General features: G+C 41.7%; 2 protein-coding genes across 2 annotated transcripts in view; one reads left to right on the top strand and one right to left on the bottom strand.

Moving 5' to 3' along the window:
- The window catches only part of tspan13a (tetraspanin 13a), a 7,311-nt gene extending 756 nt beyond the window's left edge, over positions 1–6,555 (top strand). Inside the window, exons 3-6 of the mRNA XM_060944240.1 lie at positions 355–435; positions 580–693; positions 4,891–5,001; positions 5,136–6,555. Of these exons, the coding sequence (XP_060800223.1) occupies positions 355–435; positions 580–693; positions 4,891–5,001; positions 5,136–5,210 (381 nt within the window). The 3' untranslated portion in view covers positions 5,211–6,555. The remainder of the gene's footprint in view (positions 1–354; positions 436–579; positions 694–4,890; positions 5,002–5,135) is intronic.
- Positions 6,556–10,738: 4,183 nt separating this feature from the next.
- Positions 10,739–21,674, bottom strand: part of bag6 (BCL2 associated athanogene 6) — a 41,207-nt gene continuing 30,271 nt past the window's right edge. The window contains exons 19-25 of the mRNA XM_060944239.1: positions 20,275–20,399; positions 20,034–20,168; positions 16,507–16,560; positions 16,205–16,369; positions 14,746–14,853; positions 14,412–14,558; positions 10,739–10,935 (exon numbers count right to left, since the gene is read on the bottom strand). Coding sequence (XP_060800222.1) covers positions 10,840–10,935; positions 14,412–14,558; positions 14,746–14,853; positions 16,205–16,369; positions 16,507–16,560; positions 20,034–20,168; positions 20,275–20,399 — 830 coding nt within the window. The 3' untranslated portion in view covers positions 10,739–10,839. The remainder of the gene's footprint in view (positions 10,936–14,411; positions 14,559–14,745; positions 14,854–16,204; positions 16,370–16,506; positions 16,561–20,033; positions 20,169–20,274; positions 20,400–21,674) is intronic.

Here is a 21,674-nt window from a genome sequence, read left to right as displayed (position 1 = left end):
TACACCCTGGACAAGTCGCCAGGTCATCACAGGGCTGACACATAGACACAGACAACCATTCACACTCACATTCACACCTACGGTCAATTTAGAGTCACCAGTTAACCTAACCTGCATGTCTTTGGACTGTGGGGGAAACCGGAGCACCCGGAGGAAACCCACGCGGACACAGGGAGAACATGCAAACTCCACACAGAAAGGCCCTCGCCGGCCACGGGGCTCGAACCCAGACCTTCTTGCTGTGAGGCGACAGCGCTAACCACTACACCACCGTGCCGCCCAGAACTAAATATTATCCAGGTTATTTGTCTGGCTTTTCCATATATGTGGCTGAATATCCTTAACTTTAGACAGTACATGTTCATCCTTTTCATCGTGTTCATTGTGCAGTTCTCAGTCTCATGTGCAAGCCTGGTTATCAATAAGAAACAACAGGTAAACAGATGGCTGCATTACTTCTTTGACCTACTGTATCTTGATATGTTTCTTTATTTGACTGGTTTAATAATTGACAGCTCTGCCTTCTATATTTTCACATCTTTGGTGTTAAAGTACTTTACGAGATCTCTTCTTTTACAGGAATTACTCTTGGAGATCGGCTGGAATGAGTCTGACGCGCTTAGGACGGACTTGGAGAGATCGCTGGACTGTTGCGATTTCTCTGTCGTCAGCTACAGTGGAACATGCAAAGCTGTAAGTGTAATTTTTTTTTTTAAACAAAGTCAGCTTAAGGAAGCTGCTGTCAATGTGCATCAAGCTTTTTACATTTTGTAATGACTTACACATTTTTGGATATACAGTTCTGTGCAAAAGTCTTTGGCACATGTAAAGAAATGTTGTAGAACAAAAATGGCTTAAAAATCTCATCTTATCTCGTTATCTCGAGCCGCTTTATCCTGTTCTACAGGGTCGCAGGCAAGCTGGAGCCTATCCCAGCTGACTACGGGCGAAAGGCGGGGTACACCCTGGACAAGTCGCCAGGTCATCACAGGGCCGACACATAGACACAGACAACCATTCACACTCACATTCACACCTACGCTCAATTTAGAGTCACCAGTTAACCTAACCTGCATGTCTTTGGACTGTGGGGGAAACCGGAGCACCCGGAGGAAACCCACGCGGACACGGGGAGAACATGCAAACTCCGCACAGAAAGGCCCTCGTCGGCCACAGGGCTCGAACCCGGACCTTCTTGCTGTGAGGCGACAGCACTAACCACTACACCACCGTGCCGACCATCAGGTCCAGTGAGTGCAGTTTTATGCGGAAATGAGCTGTAGGTTTGACTGAGCATCTTACAGAACCAGCTACAGTTCTTCTGGACACTTTGACTGTCACACTCGCTTCTTAATTTTGTACCAAAATCCAGTAGCCTTCATTATTATTATTTTCTTTTCATCTCAAAAGTGCTGTCTTATGTAATACGCTGCTCAGATACAAACATTTTTTTCTGTAATATTTAATTTTGTGCTGGAAAACGAACGTTTGGACTCTAAAATGTTTTTGTACCGACTCGATAATGTAGAAGCCATAAAATAGAAATCTATAACAAAGTCTGTATGAAAAAAATAGGGTGCCTGAGACCTTTGCACAGTACTGGATGTGCCTAAAATGTTATTCTAAATTAAATAAGTTTGCTTATCATAGCTCATATGTTCACATACATTATATGAAATGATTCAGTAAGGAATAAAACAGGATAAGGAAATCATTACTGATGTGGTAATATGATACAATGTAATCTGAACTGTTATTTATTTTCCAATAACAATGTTTATTCTGTCTTTTACCACAACAGTTTGCTAGCGTTTACGATGTTTTTGTATTTATTAACAAATGATAGTGTGCATTTTATCCATTTATGTTAAATGTTCCCCGTGTCTGCGTGGGTTTCCTCCGGGTGCTCCGGTTTCCCCCACAGTCCAAAGACATGCAGGTTAGGTTAACTGGTGACTCTAAATTGACCGTAGGTGTGAATGTGAGTGTGAATGGTTGTCTGTGTCTATGTGTCAGCCCTGTGATGACCTGGCGACTTGTCCAGGGTGTACCCCGCCTTTCGCCCGTAGTCAGCTGGGATAGGCTCCAGCTTGCCTGCGACCCTGTAGAAGGATAAAGTGGCTCGAGATAATGAGATGAGATGAGATGTTAAATGTTGTGAAAAAAGTGAGCTCCTGTTATCGCTTACATTACACTAGCCTTTCCCTTACTACCGTCTCTTTCACTCTCTGTTAAAATGAACCTCAAAGCATAAACTCCTCTATCCTGAAGACTTTCCTGTGTCAGAAAAGTGAAAGTTACAAATTTATTGCTGACTGTACCAAAGTGCTGACACTGGAAACTCCTTCCTAAAATGCTAAATAAATGTCTCGTCAATGAAAACCTGATTACACGTTTTTAAGATCCGTTGATGTAGAATATGTGCCATCCATGTCCCTGTGTAAGCAGTTACTATAGAAACTATTTCACAGTTATTTCATGAAATCGAGTTGTACATGAGCTGATAGCCGACGATTCGCGTAGCACCAAGTTGGCTATAAGTCATGTACGATGATAGCCTGGCTAACGCGACTTCAAAGCTCTCTGAGCTATTGGTCTGGCCAAGATATTAAGCCCAACCGTTTCCCAGAGCCCATGGTTGACCCGCCTCCCTGAAATGCCTCAGTTTGCTACTGGTTGAAGCCAGAAAAGGCTGTGATGAAGCTTAAACCAATCACATCACTCTTTCCTCTGACGTATGCGACGCGACGGGGCTAACTGGTAGATTAAACTTTTACCGAAGCCAGTCGGGAGCAAGGCGAAAACGTCCTTCCTTTCAATAAATACCTCCAGGGCTGCTCTTTGCTCCGTTTTCAATGAGAACTTCCCGTTGAATGCTTTCAATACAGCATCTATGCGTAATAGATGCAGAAGCGTGAATGAAGCGCTTCCGGCATAGATTCTGTAAACAATCTATGGCTTCCGGTTGCAGTTCTACTACGTCAGTGCCTTGAACACGCCTCTACCCAGGGCCGTTGGAGATGCTCAAAGTTGATTGGCTCCCGATTTTTCGGGAGCTTGGAAGAGCTGGAGATAGCTTGCCTGGCCAGACTAAGCTCGCAACAGGCCCTCGTGTTGCGTCACGCTTAGGATGGGCGGGCCCAGGCTAGTACGATGAGATTGAGTGGAATAACTGATTATACTATCCACATTCACTGGGTTTTGAGAAACATGAATTTTTTTTTTTTTAAATTCAGAATTTGATAAAAAAAACTTTATACAAAACGTCCGACAAAATCATTCCTGCTAAGGCAGACTTCTTAAAAACCTATCGATGGCTGCACAAATTGACTTTAGTGTTGTTGTTTTTTGAGAAAGTGCCGTCTTGGTGCGGTATAGAACAGCTTTAGACATTTATTTAATTCTTCCTTGGACATTTCAGTAATGTAATTTTCAAACTTCTTTGAGCTTCTGAACCAGCCTTAAAAAATTTCAATACATTTTAATGCTTAAAGATGAAGAATGTAAACAAGCTGGCGAAATGACAGTAGCAATTTGTGGAAAATGCTAGAATAATAAGTATAGGTAATCGTATGGGGCCGAGTAAAATTAAGGATTAATTTCACAAGCGATTTCGAAGTTTTGAAAATTGCCCGAGTCGCAAAGTGACGAGGGCAATTTCAAAACTTTGAAATCACGAGTGAAATTGATCCTTAATTTTTACGAGGAACCATATGATTACTTGTTTATAATATATAGGGCCAAATTCATACTTCGGAAGCCATTCACGTTCACATTTGTCATTCACGTTTTCTGAACCAATCAGGGCGCAAGACTATCTTGCACGTTTGAATCAGTTTCTAAAGCATCTTTCATCATGACACGGCGACACGACACGAGGATTTTAAAAGTGGTTTACAAAATTTTATTGGAACTTCTTTACAAAAGCCAGCTTGTTGACAAAATTTGCAAATTTTTGTAACCGTAACCAAGCAACGAACTAGCCAATAGCATTTCAGAAATACGGCCCCGTGTTATGGAAAAAAGCCCTCCTTGATTGACCAATCAGAATTGAGTAATTTGGCCCTCTGTATTATAATTCATCTCATCTCATTATCTCTAGCCGCTTTATCCTTCTACAGGGTCGCAGGCAAGCTGGAGCCTATCCCAGCTGACTACGGGCGAGAGGCGGGGTACACCCTGGACAAGTCGCCAGGTCATCACAGGGCTGACACATAGACACAGACAACCATTCACACTCACATTCACACCTACGGTCAATTTAGAGTCACCAGTTAACCTAACCTGCATGTCTTTGGACTGTGGGGGAAACCGGAGCACCCGGAGGAAACCCACGCGGACACGGGGAGAACATGCAAACTCCACACAGAAAGGCCCTCGCCGGCCACGGGGCTCGAACCCGGACCTTCTTGGTGTGAGGCGACAGCGCTAACCACTACACCACCGTGCCGCCCCGTATTATAATTCTTGAAAAGTAATTTAAAAAGATACGTTCTTATCAAATACTTTCTTTCCATATTTTGTTGCTTTTTTGGGGGGTTTCATTTTTGAATAGTTTTTATTTCATCCTCGATTGGTTCAGCAAAATGCTCCACCATTTTGTTTTTCTCTACTCATGGTATATGAGCTGATAGCCTAGTAGTAGAGTAGCTCATCAGAGCACATGATTGCGCATATCCAGTGAATGTGGGTAGAATAAAATGTATTAGACTGAGCACATTAAATTAATATAAATCTTGCAGCTGGAACTACAGCCAGAGCTGCTGAACAATAAATCAACCTTCTAACCAATCAGAATTGAGAATTCAGCAGCGTTGCGGTATCGTACTTGTTTTCTTGCATTATATGCTTTTATTCGCTTTAGTGTGATTTGCTTTCATTTGCTTACAGAAATGTGTTGGAGGTCAGACTTGCGAGCCTTGTTCAGTAAAAATTCAGGAGTATGCCGATGATGTACTGCACTTTGTGGGAGGAACGAGTTTGTTCTTCAGTTTCACAGAGGTGAATCACAGCATTTCTCAGTTATTACGTGTACATACTGTAGCCTTTCAAATAAAGGGATTTAGCTTACATGCTTCTTACACGATTATACATTTTATGCTTTTTTTAATATATATATATTTTTGTCATTTCAGATTCTGGGTGTTTGGCTAACATACAGATATCGGAATCTAAAAGACACTCGTTTAAATCCTCATGCGTTCCTGTAAAAAGGTTCTTATTTTCACTTTATACATATAGTTAAGACGCTGCTCAGTATTTATAATCGCAGAGCAAATTGCTATTGTACAGTGCTCGACTCCTACGCTGACATTTTACATGAAAATTTGCAACAAAAACTTGTTCACTTTTTAGTGTGGTTAAACTGAATACCGGGCATTCTATTTAATCGATCAGTTATTGTTTTAGCATTAGACGTTCATTATTGTGTTGGAAATGTAACTCATCATTAACGTGCTCGTGTTTTACTAAAAATATTTAAAATAGTTGTCGGGTATTTCAGTGAACTTGATTTAGATCGAGCTACAAAGTGTTCCAACAGTGATTTTACAAAATTGGAAAAGTTTGTAGTCCTACAAATTAGATGAAGAGTGTTGTAAAAATCTAATGAAATACAAGACCTTTTCATGGTGGTGGTAAACTGGACCGACTTGCTAAACCAGTGAAACTCCAAACTAATCTATAATGAATATACAGGTAAAAGGTTGACTGATCTTTGTGAAGTCTAAAGCACACAACACTTTACTGCTTTGTAAACTAAAACCAAATGGGGGGAGAAAAAAAAAAGTTTTTGTGCAGAAGTTTTTCTTTTATGATAATTGAAAGTGGAAACTTCTTATCCTCAAGCTTCCCCAGCTTTTACTTTGGCCAGCCAAGTTAGCACGTAGGTATTTAACCTCAGCCCAGAAACGTACCATCAGAGGCCACGTGGCTGCACTCTGAACAGGACATGAGCAGGAACTGTTAAGTCATTTATTTGGATATGACTGAATCATGGCACAGAGATCTTACCCAACCAGATAAACACAAGTGATTGTTAACATGTCTACAGTGCTTTGTATGAAGTGATGTTTATTACCATAATGAAGGGAGAAAATGTTTTTGTAGGTAGAACTATAGGAACGCCTAATAGGCTGTGAAGGAAAAAAAATGCTCATACAATTAATTGTGATACATGTATGAATGGTTGCTTAGAGAAACCGCAACAGGTCTGGCAAGCCGGCGCTCAAGATAGACGCAAACAGCCTTGTAAGAGACCGGCAACTGACAGGCAAATTTGCCTACAGGGTGTGAGAGAGAGATATACTTGTATGCCGTCATTACTGCTGTTTTAAAATACATTAGCTTACTGTAATGCATCATAACAGGTTGCACACATTTCTTAACTGTGATTTTAAAATGTGTACAATAGTCTGTTTTGTGAGACGTCCACGTTTATGGTATTATACTGAATGTAGTGGCCTCTCCGAACATAGAAGCCGTAAAAAGTCTAACAGATTTCTTTAATCATGTTGTGTATATCCATCATTTCTGAATTACACTCATTTTGAACAATGACGTGTCCGACTACTTATTTCTATTCTGACTACCATTTTTTTGTATTGCTTTAGCTGAATGGTATCAGTGACTCAATTATTTTTATTCATACTTTTATATTTTTTTCCCCAGTATTCCAACAGCTGTGCTTGAACAGTGTAAACTATATACAGTGTTTATATGAGAATGAGAGGGGTAATTAAAGATATAAACTATGTGACCATCACACCCACATGCGTTTCTTCTCCGAAGTTTTGCCAAAAAAATTTTAAAGCACACAATTCTATAGAACGTCTCTGAACGCTGTGGCATTAAAGGAACAGTCCACCGTACTTCCATAATGAAATATGCTCTTATCTGAATTGAGACGAGCTGCTCCGTACCTATCCGAGCTTTGCACGACCTCCCAGTCAGTCAGACGCAGTCAGACGCGCTGTCACTCCTGTTAGCAATGTAGCTAGGTTCAGTATGGCCAATGGTATTTTTTGGGGCTGTAGTTAGATGCGACCAAACTCTTCCGCGTTTTTCCTGTTTACATAGGTTTATATGACCAGTGATATGAAACAAGTTCAGTTACACAAATTGAAACGTGGCAATTTTCTATGCTATGGAAAGTCCGCACTATAATGACAGGCGTACTAACACCTTCTGCGCGCTTCAGCAGCGCATTGATACGGAGTTCAGATATCAATGCGCTGCCAAAGCGCGCAGAAGGTGTTAGTACGCCTGTCATTATAGTGCGGACTTTCCATAGCATAGAAAATTGCCACGTTTCAATTTGTGTAACTGAACTTGTTTCATATCACTGGTCATATAAACCTATGTAAACAGGAAAAACGCGGAAGAGTTTGGTCGCATCTAACTACAGCCCCAAAAAATACCATTGGCCATGCTGAGCCTAGCTACATTGCTAACAGGAGTGACAGCGCGTCTGACTGCGTCTGACTGACTGGGAGGTCGCGCAAAGCTCGGAGAGGTACGGATCAGCTCGTCTCAATTCAGATAAGAGCATATTTCATTATGGAAATACGGTGGACTGTTCCTTTAAGATTTCCCTTCACTGGAACTAACTGGCCCAAACCTGTTCCAACATGACAATGCCCATGTGCACAAAGTGAGGTTTATAAAGACATGGTTTAATCAAGGTTAGTAAGGAAAAACACGAGTGGCCTGCACGGAGTACTGTTTGGGACAAACTGGAACACCGACTGCATCCCAGTGCCTGACCTCACTAATGCGCTTGTGGCTGAATGAGCACAAATCCCTACAGTCACACTCCAAAAACTAGTGGAAAGCCTTCTCTGAAGAGTGGAGCTTATTATAATAGCAAAGGGGGACTTAATCTAGAATGAGATGTTCAGAAAGTGCATATGGGTATGATGGTCAGGTGTCTACATACTGACATTTTTTCCCCTCTCATTTTCTTGCAATTTTTATTAAAAAAAAAATTAACAGAACACATTATATACTAAGTAACTTTAAAAACGCACAATGGAATTCAACACGATATCACTTTAGATCCATGCATATATTTGAAATTTATGATATTGTATGTAATGCACACACATCTTGAAACATTGATAAAGGACATTTATTGTCAAACTCAAGAATTAATTCACAATAAAAAAATTCAAAGTGACAGTTGGTCCATGTTCGGACCGTCATGCTGGAGATTCTGGGTCTGTGTCGTCCAGGGGTCTCAGCAGCAGTGACTGAGGGTGTCAGGAATCTGTCACGGAGGTGAGCTAGCCTGATGTGCTGATCCTGAACTGGCGTCGTGACTCGAGGCTGACCAGGGCGTGGACGATCCCTGGTGCTCCCTGTCTGTCTGTAACGCTGACTCAAACGGGAAATGGTCGAATGATGAACACCGAAGTGCCGGGCGACCTCTGTCTGTGTACTTCCGGCACGCAACATCCCGATGGCCTGTTCACGTTGATTTTGGCTTAGGCGTGGCATCTTCAATAATGACAATTTTCCCATCATTTCCCCCGGGTATTTATAGGCAAGATTGTGTGTGTACAGTGTATGCAAAATTTGTTTGAAAATTAAAGCCTGTCCATGTCATTGACTACCCGAGTCATTTGAGCACAGATTTGGAACTTATTCGGGCGGAACGAAGTTATTTTTCCATTGTGATGTATTTCTTTTCTTCTTGAGATAAACTCAGCACGAATTCAGCAAGTTTTATCAATGTGCGTTTTTAAAGTTACTTAGTGAAAAAAAAAAAAGAGACATTCTTCCACCACAGACGTGTTCACACTGCTTAAAGTTGGCAAATAATGAACAACTTTGGATTTCTGTTGCAAAGCTGTTTAATTTTAGGCATTTTACATTCATGACGTCAATTCAATGTTACTTTTTTCTCTGAATTACACAGCAAGCAAACCGAAAAATAAAAAAAAATCTGGAGGGTAATTATAGATTTGACATGTGAACTGATATTGACTTCGTATTGGTGAGAAATGTACATGTGAACGTAGATGTAAATCCTACTTCTGAATACTGGTTTAAAAAATATAAAGCAGTTTTTCAGGGTGAGGAGTTTTTGCTGAAGGTGCAATACATTTAACGAACACTGAATGTTTAAGACTTCTGCAGGAAAATTGTCATATATTTATTTTTTTTACAGACTCTAATAAACATTTATAGTCTGAAAAATATTTGTTGATTGGGTGTATATACACATGTTACTAATGTAAAGCATGTGCTATGGATGGGACAGGGGTGGGTTTCCCAAAAGCCTCTCAACTAGGAGAGAGAGCATTCATTGTGCTGCTCGCTCTACCATTTAACAATTATCTTTATGCTACGATGTTTTGGGGGAAACTCGGTACAGGTTTGAATAAGCCCTTCAGAGATGGATGGTTAACTGTATGAAACAAAAACTTAAGTAGAATCTCCTCCAGCCTGAAATTAATCTCAGCCTTATTTGGACATGAAAGAGAGAAAAAAACAAAAGTTAAATATTTAATGGATTTTGATCCTGCTCACTATTTAAATGGACAATACTGCCTTCAAACAGAACCAAATCATTTTAGACCCTACTGCTGATTTTTGTTTTTTATCCTTGCACTTAACTCCAGGGTTACCATTTGCACAGTATTACCTTTGTAACAAGGTCACTTTTTTAAATACTTTAAGTGATTAAACATGAGAGCAATGTATGCTTTTATAAGTTTAAAAAAAATTATATATATTTTAGACACACACACACTCCGTATTATTAAAGGTTAGTTATATGAACAGAAATTTATGCTGTTGGCACATGGCAAACTTAAAGTGCCATTCCACCATTGGATGTATTCTTTGGCATAAAATACAATATATTTTATAACAACATGACTAGACAGAGAAATCTTTTAGCTTCAAAATGATATATCAAACATAATTTGACAACAAGTATATTAATTTTGCGACCAAAGTCACCTACCCTTTTAATTTCCGCGCGGTAGTGAAACGTGATGTCATCGGCAGGTTCCCCTTCTTGTGTACCACGTCATGTGTGACGTGGCACAGATTATCAGCAATGGCGGATAGAACGCGATTTCCACTTGTCGATTGCTGTGCCGATATTCACCATCGACCGTCTCCTTTGGGCATCACTTGCTATTTTCCTTCGCTTCTTTTCCGAAGCTGACAATCGCGTTCTATCCGCCATTGCTGATAATCTGTGCCGGGAACCTGCCGATGACATCACGTTTCACTACCGCGCGGAAATTAAAAGGGTAGGTGACTTTGGTCGCAAAATTAATATACTTGTCGTTGTCAAAAAATTATGTTTGATATATCATTTTGAAGCTAAAAGATTTCTCTGTCTAGTCAAGTTGTCATAAAATATATTGTATTTTATGCCAAAAAATACATCCAATGGTGGAATGGCACTTTAACTCATTCAGTTAATATATGGACAATGAAGAAGTATTTTTAATTAGCTTTGTGCCATGACAGGATCTATAAAATGCACCAGTCATGACATTGCCTTGTCTCAGGAGTCACAGCTGGCATATACACTGACACTTGTCACGTTTGAACAATATTTTCCTCAGTGTCCTTGTTTTCTTTCCAAGTTCCAACTGTGCATCCTGTACACGAACAGGGGCAAAAGTCATAGACCTGCCCTTGGACATTCCATAATGGAGTCTTGTCTAATAACATATTAGATTCATAGGCAATAAGAGAACATAAAATCTCCTGACAGTTTCAAAATTGTAGAACTTGTTTAATCTTAAATAATTAAAAGAAACCAAAGAGCATATACACATGCAGCAGAGGAAGAGCCACGGTGTAGACATAAGGTGGTTACGAGTCTGGTGAGAACAGTGTGTGTGTGTTGGGAAACCGCCGAGAGGTGAAATTGGGGTCGTCTTTTACCCGTTGTTTGAGGTCATTTTTCATCTAAAATGGGAATAATAAAAAGGTTAAACAGATACTTCCACTGCAATCAAAAGCTGAAAATGAACTGGTCTGTTAACAGTGTTATGTTCACGTTTGGTACGGATTTGGAATTATTATGAAATCAACACCATTCCAGTAAATGAATTAAAAACAGAACCCTGAAATTAAGTTCAGAGAATGCAGCAAGAATTTTAGACTTCCAGTTTCCTGAAGTTGTTCTGGTCATTTTGCTTTAAATAAATAAAATAGCAGCACCCACTCCGCTCTCACACAGTCTTGCAAAAGTATTCATCCCCCTTGGTGTTTGTCCTGTTTTGTCGCGTTACAAGCTGGAATTAAAATGGATTTTTGGAGGGTTAGCACCATTTGATTTACACAACATACCAACCACTTTAAAGACGATTAACATTTTTTTTTTTAAGATTGTGACACAAACAATAAGAGGAAAAAAAAAAATCTGGAGTGTGCATACAGATAGGTATTCACTCCCTTTCGTATGAAACCCCTAAGGCAGCTGGGCCATAGAAGGTTCACGCTGCACGCTGCACACTACACGCTACACGCGTGTAAAGAAAAGTGGACAAACGTAGCATGACTTGCTCTGGGCCATAGAACGGCGTTCACGTTGCACACTTCACGCGTGAAGCGAGAAATGAACATGCACACTTTTTTCTAGGCGTGAAGATGGAAATTCCAGTCAATGCATGCGGTCACCGCCGCGCCAGCCAATCAGAACGGGTCTAGGGAGATAACTCTATGCTTTCAGGGGAAAACTTCAGAAAAAATATAATTGAATGGTATAATTGAAAAATAGTTCTTCATCGGGATTGTCAAGCAGATTATAGAATGTTCGGTGAAATTCACCACGGGTTTCTCTCAGAAGGAAGTGTTCTCGGCTCCAAATTCTGTTCCTTTTTCTCTTCCTCTGTCTCAGTAAAAGCAGAATGAGGCAATCGTCGTCATCCGAAGAGTCCATATTGTTGGTTACTCGGTCAAAGTAGAACAGACGCAACACGTGAACATCCAAGCATGAAGTTTAATGGCCCAGGGTCCGGTTCTTCACGTGAACGTGTAGCGTGCAGCATGCAGCGTGAACCTTCTATGGCCCAGCAGCCTAAATAAGAGCTGGTCCAACCAATTCACTTAATAAAAGTCACATAATTAGTTGATTAAGATCCACCTGTGTGCAATCAAAGTGTCACATGATGTCTGTATAAAATAAACCTGTTCTGGAAGGACCCTGACTCTGCTACACTACTCAGCAAGCAACATGAAAACCAAGGAGCCTCCAAACAGGTCAAAGTTGTGAAGTATGGATCAGGGTTAGGTGGTAATAATTTAAAAAAAAAACAAACCCAACACCACCTTTGAATATCCCAGGGAGCACCATTAAATTCATTACAGCAAAATGGAAAGAATATGGCACCACTACAAACCTGACAAGAGAAGGCCGCCCACCAAAACTCACAGACCAGGCAAGGAGGGCATTAATCAGAGATGCAACAAAGACACCAAAGAGAACACTGAAGGAGCTGCAAAGATCCACAGCGGAGATGGGAGGATCTGTTTATAGGACCACTTTAAGCCATTACACTCCACAGGGTGGGGCTTTATGGAAGAGTGGCCAGAAAAAGTCATTGCTGAAGAAAACACGTTTGGAGTTTGCCCAACAGCATGTGGCAGACTCCCCAAACACATGGAAAAAGATTCTCTGGTCAAATGAGACTAAAATTGATCTTTTTGGCCATCATGGGAAATGCCATGTGTGGCTCAAACCCAACACCCTGAGAACACCATTCCTACAGTGAAGCATGGTGGTGGCAGCATCATGCTGTGGGGATACCTTTCATCTGCAGGGACAGGAAAGCTGGTCAGGACTGAAGGAAAGATGGATGGCACTAAATACAGGGCAATTCTGGAGGAAAACCTGTTTGAGTCAGCCAGAGGTTTGAGACTGCGACAAAGGTTCACGTTCCAGCAGGGCAATGACCCTAAACATACTGCTAAAGCTCCACTGGAGTGGTTTAAAGGGAAACATTTAAATGTCTTGGAATGGCCTAATCAAAGCCCAGACCTCAATCCAATTGAGAATCTGTGGCATAACCTGAAGATTGCTGTACACCAATGCAGCCCATCTAACTTGAAGGAGTTGGAGCAGTTTTGCCTTGAGGAATTTGGGGGGGGGGAATCAATAATCGCAGTGGCTAGATGTGCTAAGCTAACAGAGACGTACCCCAAGAGACTTGCAGTTGTAACTGCAGGAAAAGGTGGCTCTAAGAAGTATTGACTTTGGGGGATACCTATGTACACTCCAGATTTCTGTTTTTTCATCTTAATTATTGTTTGTGTCACAATAAAACAATGCACCTTTAAAGTGCATATCACGGGTAAATTCAGGAGCAAGATCGATGTAATTCTCCTATTTTATATTAAACTTTGGTCAAATATCTGTTACATTTTGCATTTTGTGCAATTTTTTTTTACCTTGCGCAATACCAGAAAAATTCAGTTGAAATCAAGCCATTTGAGGCGAATTGGTCTGCCTTGGAAAAAACTTGGCATTTGAATTTCCCGGCAAACATTGATTTTCATGACGTCATGTGCGGGACGCCTCCCTCTGAATCCTACGTCAGCGCTGGTTTGTTTATAAGAAAACGACCTGGTGGTTTTCTGCAAATTTCTTCAACGTTATTGCGTAATTATTAAAATGGTGAACAGATGTATCGTAGGAGGGTGTAGCAACACCGATCTTGATGGGATTAGTACTCATCGTTTCCCAAAAGACCGGACAATGAGGGAGAAATGGGAGCGCTTGGTCTACACAGGCTGTGCACTGAAACCGTGCAAAGCTCTCGCAGCCTGCTGGTGCTTCCGCAGGTAACGTCACGAATCTGGCTCCAGACTCCCTTGGGATTTTTCCAGACGCGTTTTTTTTTTTTGCGCGCTGTAGACAGATGGCCTTGAGCAAAATTACCCTTCTGGATGAGTGTGTAAAGGGACATACTTTCATATATTAAAAAAACAAAAACAAAATTGGTCCAGAATATGCACTTTAAAGTGGTAGGCATGTTGTGTAAATCAAATGGTGCTAACACCCCAAACATCCATTTTAATTCCAGCTTGTAATGCGACAAAACAGAACAAACACCAAGGGGGATGAATACTTTTGCAAGACACTGTGTGTGTATACACACCACGTGCACATATCACAGCACCACACCCAAATTTTGCATTTACTAAGCACTAAAAACACTGAAACAAATGCATGGTTCAGCACAATATCGGAGTAATTTTCTCAACTCACAAAAAACGTTGAAGAAATTCACATTTACAGGAAAAGACTAGTGATCACAATGGTTCACTTATGTGAACAGATCAAAGCAAACTATACAGAGATACAGATCCGTATTACTATCAACTTTACTCAGACACTGCTAGCCTACCTTAACTAGCATTTCCATTACTATGCACTGTACCTGTTGTGCGTATGCATCCTGTAGTTCTGGACTCTCAAGGTCTTCCTGTAAGGCACTGGGTGATGTAACAGGTGTGGCACTGACTGATCGCGCTGCTTGGCTCACTGCTTCAGAGAGCGTGAGTCTCGGACCGTCACTCTGTGCTGTCTGTTGAACACACACACACACAAAAAAAACAAAAAACAAAAAAAACCACTATTTTAGCAGCACTCCATACTTAGGGAAACATGGTAATGCATTGACCTGATTTTTGATGGCTTTGACTGTACGATGTCCGTACATGCGAACGATGAACGTGAGGAGAACCCCCCCCCAAACATACACCACACATTACCTTTCTGCGCTTTGCAGGCATCCCTTGTAGATATGCATCAGATAGAGGGGGCTGGGCCTTCATCTTCCTCTGGCTGTTTATATCCTGTCTGATGATGGGAACCCACTCCTGCAACAGAATGATGTGAAGCATTAAGGCCAATTTATGCTGACAACCCAGTCCTCGCAGATGGCGTTGCAGATGGCGTCTGCGTAGCCCCCCCCCCCTTCGCAGACGCTCTGCGCGCACCTCCCAAAAATTGGGACCACCGCAGAAGCCTCGCAGACAGCGTCGCAGACAGCGTCTGCGTAGCCCCCCCCCCCGCAGACGCTCTGCGCGCACCTCCCAAAAATTGTGACCACCGCAGAAGCCTCGCAGACAGCGTCGCAGATGGCGTCTGCGTAGCCCCCCCCTTCGCAGACGCTCTGCGCGCACCTCCCAAAAATTGGGACCACCGCAGAAGCCTCACAGACAGCGTCGCAGACAAGAGGGCTCTGATTGGTCCACTCTACATCCGCTGTACACGCATTTCCGCTTCCCTACTTTCCCGGTTTGGTTTGTTTTCACGACCGCCATTTTTAAAAACACGAGCGAAGATGGAGCAGCACGAAGAGCGGTTGATCGAGGAAGTACGTACCGTATTTTCTGGACTATAGAGCGCACCTGTATATAAGCCGCATCCGCTCCATTTAAAAAAAAAAAATTAAAAAAAAAGATATACAAGCCGCACCGGGCTATAAGCCGCAGATATCTATGTTGAAAAATTAGATATTTACTGCATGTACAGAACGATTTTGTACTGTAAATGTACATGTATGTACCTGAACAGATTCTTTCCGAACAGTGCCTTTTAACACGGCAGCAACTTTGCTGATTAAAACGGAACAGAACCAAGAGAAAATAACCGGTATTTATTTACCTTCATTTCTCCTGTGTTTGAAACCACAAGTCACTTTAATCATCTTCGCTGGATTTGAAAATAATTACCAGTTAGTAATTTGTCATGCGTGTTCTATCTGCTAAAGATCTGCTAATTCTTCTTTGCATTGATTTTTCGTCTATCTTATTTTTGATTCTACTTCCGGTTAGAGCGCCCCTAGCGGTGGAAGAAAAATCCACAGAATAGCCGCACCTTTGTATAAGCCGCATGGTTCAAAACCTAGGAAAAAAGTAGCGGCTTATAGTCCAGAAAATACGGTACATCTATACGACTCCAGTTCTAGTCATTATAATTAACCGGAGGCTAAACACTCCACTAACCACACCCACCAACTACTCCTAGCGATTTCGCGACTTCGCGCCCCCTTGCGTTGTGGCGGTGAATAACATCGCGCACGCCTATTACTCCCCGCTCAACGATAAATTACAACTGTCTGCGAAAAGCTATCTGCGAAAGCCTTGTCGCAAGAGCATGCAGAGGCCCTTAGATATAATATTTAACACACAAACAGTATAGAACGGAATTGAACAGAAAGCCTACAGGAGGTAAAGCAGCTGCCCAGGCCTCAGCTTCTTCTCCAGGCTCCTCGCCATCTGCTGCTTCCCCTGTATCTCCAGCTGAACCTCCAACTGCCCCTTCCTCCTGGGAGCTTACCATGGCCTCCTCTGCTGTGGTGGCTGGAGTGGGAGACAGAGTGTCATCCATCTGAGGAAGAGACCCAGATTACAGCTTAGACTTCAAATAGTTAGAGACCACATATTGGTCATACTGTACAGCACTGTGCATACACACACATTTAAAGTAATTCTGGAAAGATTTCTCCATCTGAGGTATGTACAGACCTCCATAGGATGACTTTCTGACTCATGTGTGGGGGCCTCTCTTGCTGCTTCACCCTAAAATAAAATTTCATGTCCAAATGTTATTGATCAACAAAAACAAGAGTGCTCAGAGAGCACAATAACCCTCACTGGCAACGATGCCATAACTCTGGTAAAATACGACTGAATTGAATGAAATTGCAATATGCATATTACTGACATATAACAAAGAATTATGTCAAGTTTTGTGAAATTCCTCCAAAAATTGTGAGGGGAGTTGATTTCAAAAGGTGAGTACCCTTCCTGGGACGGACGGACATCGCCACGACACAATCCCGCTTCAGGCCTTCCGGCCAGCGGGGGATAAAAATTGTGAGGGAAGTTGATTTCAGAAAGCAAGCACACCTTGATGAAATTACCAAAAGAAACAAGTTTGTTAACAATCAAGGGCTAGCCTAGTAAACTAGACCCACCCGCCTAGCGGCCAAAAATATTTTTGCCTACGAGTGGGTCTAGCCTCGCACCATATAAACAAAAACACCCCGGGCATCAAATCGTGCCCACCAATCACAACGCAAGGTTTTTGTTTGGATTCTTTGGGCGGGATTTTGCAGGAGTGACGACAAAGCTGCGCGACGCTGGAGAAAGCACAACAGGAAAGATGGCTACGGCTAGTGAACAGCGCGCGTTTGACTCCGCTTTGGAATCAGTTTTAGAAGAATTAGACTTGGAGTTTTCGTTGAAACGTGAGCAGGAAGAGGCTCTCCGCTCATTCCTTTTCAAGAAGGACGTTTTCGCTGTTTTGCCGACCGGCTATGGCAAAAGTCTGATCTACCAGCTGGCTCCGCTCATAGCCAAAAGGATGGGGCTAGTTTGTGCAGTACGAAGAATTAATAAACAGCTTTGAAACATTACTTTTTGATTGTTTCTTATTTTCCCGTTATTTTAAATTTAAGGGAAATTATTTCACCAAACACCACTAAATAAAAACTCTCAAAAACAGTTTAAGCAAACCCTTGAAAAACACTTGAAAAAAATAAGAGTGCATGTTAAGTATGAGGTACAGACTCCAAACTTGTGGTCATTATCTCCAAACTTCTTAATATCTAGAACCTGTTTATTAATTAATACGCATTTTGAAAAATTATTTATTTCAAGGCCTCCCCCACTGCTTTCTGTCGCTCTGACTACGTCACAGTCACTGCTGCGCCGATTGGTCAGAGCGTTGGCCTATACGCACAGAGACAGTTTGAAAGACAGCGGTTTGTTCCTCCTACACCCGTCGGAAATGTCTACGGATCGAGGCCAGACTAAATATTCACATTTAGTCTGGCTTGCCAGGCTAATCAAGGGCATAACTCTGGGAAAATTTGCCCAAATTGAATGAAATTTCAATATGCGTATAACGGTCATATAATAAAGGCTTTTGCCAAGTTTCGTCAAATTCCTCTACAAATTGAGAGAGGAGCTGATTTCAGAAGAACGTACACCCCCATGAAACTGTCAAAGTACAAGTTATTTAATCAAGGGTCAAAACTCTGGGAACATTTTCACAAACGAAATTAAATCGCAATATACGTATTATCATCATATAACAAGGTCTTTTGCCAAGCTTTGAGGAATTCATCCAAAAATTGAGAGAGGAATTGATGTCAGAAGGCAAACACAACTTTATGAAATTGCAAAAGTACAAGGTTGTTAATCAAGGGCCGCAACTCTGGTAAAATGCGACCGAATTGAACAAAATTACAATGTGTGTATTACTGACATACACTATATTGCCAAAAGTATTCGCTCACCTGCCTTGACTCACATATGAGCTTAAGTGACATCCCATTCCTAATCCATAGGGTTCAATATGACGTCGGTCCACCCTCTGCAGCTAGAACAGCTTCAACTCTTCTGGGAAGGCTGTCCACAAGGTTTAGGAGTGTGTTTATGAGAATTTTTGACCATTCTTCCAGAAGCGCATTTGTGAGGTCACACACTCAGTGCGTTTACATGCACATCCAAATCGAGCTACTGTCGGTAATCGAGCTAAGGGTCCCAGCAGGGGTGCCAGAGAAATCCAATCCTACATGCACACAAGGAAATCGAGCTATTGTGTGAGGTACATTGTGCACCCGAGCCACAGGTGGCGCTACACACCCCATCGTGTTGGTACACTTCCGGTTGTCGTCATGAAGAGCTATTCAAGAGTATAAACAAAGTTATCAGTTCCGTGTTCTGCTCGCCATTTTCTCTTCTTCGTTCGTTCGTTCTCCTTGTTCCTCCTGACCTCTTCTGCTGCTCGCTACTACTACTGTTGTCATGCCGACCGAGGCTGTTGTGTTTCCCACTTGTGGTCTCGTCACTTCCGGAAGGGGGCAGTGCTGAAGTAAGTAGCTCGACTACGTAGCTCGATAGGGTTTACATGCACCAAGTAGCTCGGCTACAATCGCATAATCTATGTCGCGTAGCTCGATTACGAGAAATCAAGTTCGGTTCAATTTCAGCCGAGCTAAGGTGTTTCCATGGCATTTAGAACTTCGATTTCAGTCGAGCTACGGCAGAAATTCGATTTTCTCCATGTGCATGTAAACGCACTGACTGATGTTGGACGAGAAGGCCTGGCTCTCAGTCTCCGCTCTAATTCATCCCAAAGGTGTTCTATCGGGTTGAGGTCAGGACTCTGTGCAGGCCAGTCAAGTTCATCCACACCAGACTCTGTCATCCATGTCTTTATGGACCTTGCTTTGTGCACTGGTGCACAGTCGTGTTGGAAGAGGAAGGGGCCAGCTCCAAACTGTAAAAACAGTCTGCATGCCTAGGTGCTTGATTTTATACACCTGTGGCCATGGAAGCGATTGGAACACCTGATTCCGATAATTTGGATGGGTGAGCAAATACTTTTGGCAATGTAGTGTATAACAATGTCTTTTGCCAAGTTTTGTGAAATTCCTCCACAAACTGCGAGAGGAGTTGATTTCAGAAGGAAAACACACTCGTGAAATTGTCAAAAGTATAATTTTGTTAATCAAGGGCTGTAACTCTGGTAAAAATGTGACCCAATTTAACAAAATTACAATATGCGTATTACCAACATATAACAAAGAATCCTGCCAAGTTTTGTGAAATTCCTCCAAAAATTGTGAGAGGAGTTGATTTCAGAAGGTGAACACCCTTCCTGGGATGGACAGACATCACCGTGATATAATCTCCCTTCGGGCCTTTCAGCCAGCAGGGGATAAAAATCAAAACATTGCTTAATCAGTGGTGCATAGCTTTTTCTTATTATTAAATTTAAAAATGTTCAAAAATGATAGTAAATTTATTGCACTATAAATTCTAATAATGCTAACACTGTAAAAGAACAATGTATTATTATATTTGAATTACAGTTTCTACCTATCTACAGTTTCTAGTAATTTTTGGCACACACAAAAAAAAAGCATTTGATATACAGGAAATTCTGTTTACAAAGAGCTTCTGATGCTTCAGAATATCAAGATTATGTGCATATTTAAGTACAAATGTTAATGTGTATTGGTGTTATAAGACACGCTCACCTGAGTGTGGACGACATAATGCAGGATTTGCTGCTCCGTGACTGGGATGTGCTCCAGAATGACCTGCAGTCTCATAGTCATCATACTGGTTAACCAGTTCACCACACTTGGGTTCACCTCTGCTGACATGGTCCTCTGGTGAGAAACAGAGTGGGAGAGTGGTCAGTACATATACACTTGTAATAAAACTGAAGGTAATATACTGTGTGTGGAAGAGAGACTTCATAGGTAGAGTACTGACGATGCGGTTGTTGATGACTGCAGTTAGGGCCCCCTGCTCTCCTCTCAGGCAGTACAGATTGAGGGCCAAACACTCAAACAGTGCACGGTTACACAGCTGCAGCAAGTGTGGTCCAAACGTGCTATCTAAAAAGAAGTTAACAATAACCAACACATAAGTATAATTATTTTTTTCGTGGTCCAAATCCTGCGCTCTGATTGGCTGGCGAGCGGGTCTGTATCCTATGGTACGGACCCCTGTTACGGACCTCTGGCAACTCGCTCGTTCACAACAACAAACATAGTAGCATTTTTTGTCAACATTTATATTTTTTTAATAAGATTTATTTATAAGATTACCAAAAATCTTATAAATTTTTGCCAGCATTTCTCAGGAGAATAGCATTAATTTTACAGCATGGGTAGCGATAACGACAGTGTTCACAGCGAAAGCGAGTTTTACTACCCTGAGGAAGAAGAAATAAAAGAAAACATTTCAGGAGAAAGCTAAAACCTGTAATTTGCTAACACCGAGCAAAAACATGGCTGAATCCTGAATGACTCCTATTTGTATAAACAGGGTCCTACATAGGCGGCAAAATGTAGTTTTTTTTTTCCTGCCATGGAAGTGCACTTGTATACCGAGGAGGAAGCCATTTGCATTACAGCCATGAACGAGGATTCAAAATGGCGGCTCGGCTCGGTTTTCCCTTTCGGGCGCTTTCGTTTTCTGTTAGAATTTGGTAAAGAAAAAAATAAATATATTATTTACCAGCATAAGGTCGGTCCGTATAGTGAAATACCGTGACCTCGGCCTTGAATACTGACCTCAGCTCAGAGGGCCTCGCTCAGTACTTTCAAGACCTTGGTCACGGTATTTCATGATACGGACCTCCCAGCTGGTAAATAACATATATATACACTTTGGCTTGTGCATCACAACTAAGGATCTGCATTCTAAATTTTAAATTATTCATGTTTCTTATTTGTAACAGTTATGGTTAAGGCTAAGACTTTATGCTGCCCCCTTTTTTTTTTCTTGAAACTTGTGGGTTCAAATTCAGGACTGCCAGAGTGTCTTTGTTAGGCCAAGTCCTCAACTGCGGTTTTCTGCTTAGATTATATTCTGCCCTATAAATCACTCTGGATAAAAGAATCTGTTGAATAATAAATGTATATCTACACATACATGCATGTATGCATGCACACCCCCCACTAAATATTCTGGGTTAAGATTGGGCCATGTCGGTGTGGATGCAGGCTTTGGTGACACCAAGCAGGAGAATTCCTGATCTTCCTGTGCGACACTGCTTTCTCACTTATTCATAAATACATCTTTGGCTTTTGTGAAGATCCTGTCTGAGGCACATGTACATGCTCAGTGTACAAGTTCTGGGATGACTCCGGTAGCAGGAAAGTGGA

Source organism: Neoarius graeffei, chromosome 17, assembly GCF_027579695.1.
Source record: "Neoarius graeffei isolate fNeoGra1 chromosome 17, fNeoGra1.pri, whole genome shotgun sequence".
Classification (NCBI taxonomy): domain Eukaryota; kingdom Metazoa; phylum Chordata; class Actinopteri; order Siluriformes; family Ariidae; genus Neoarius; species Neoarius graeffei.
Note: the sequence above shows the minus strand (reverse complement) of the source record. Positions and strands in the feature narration are given on the sequence as shown.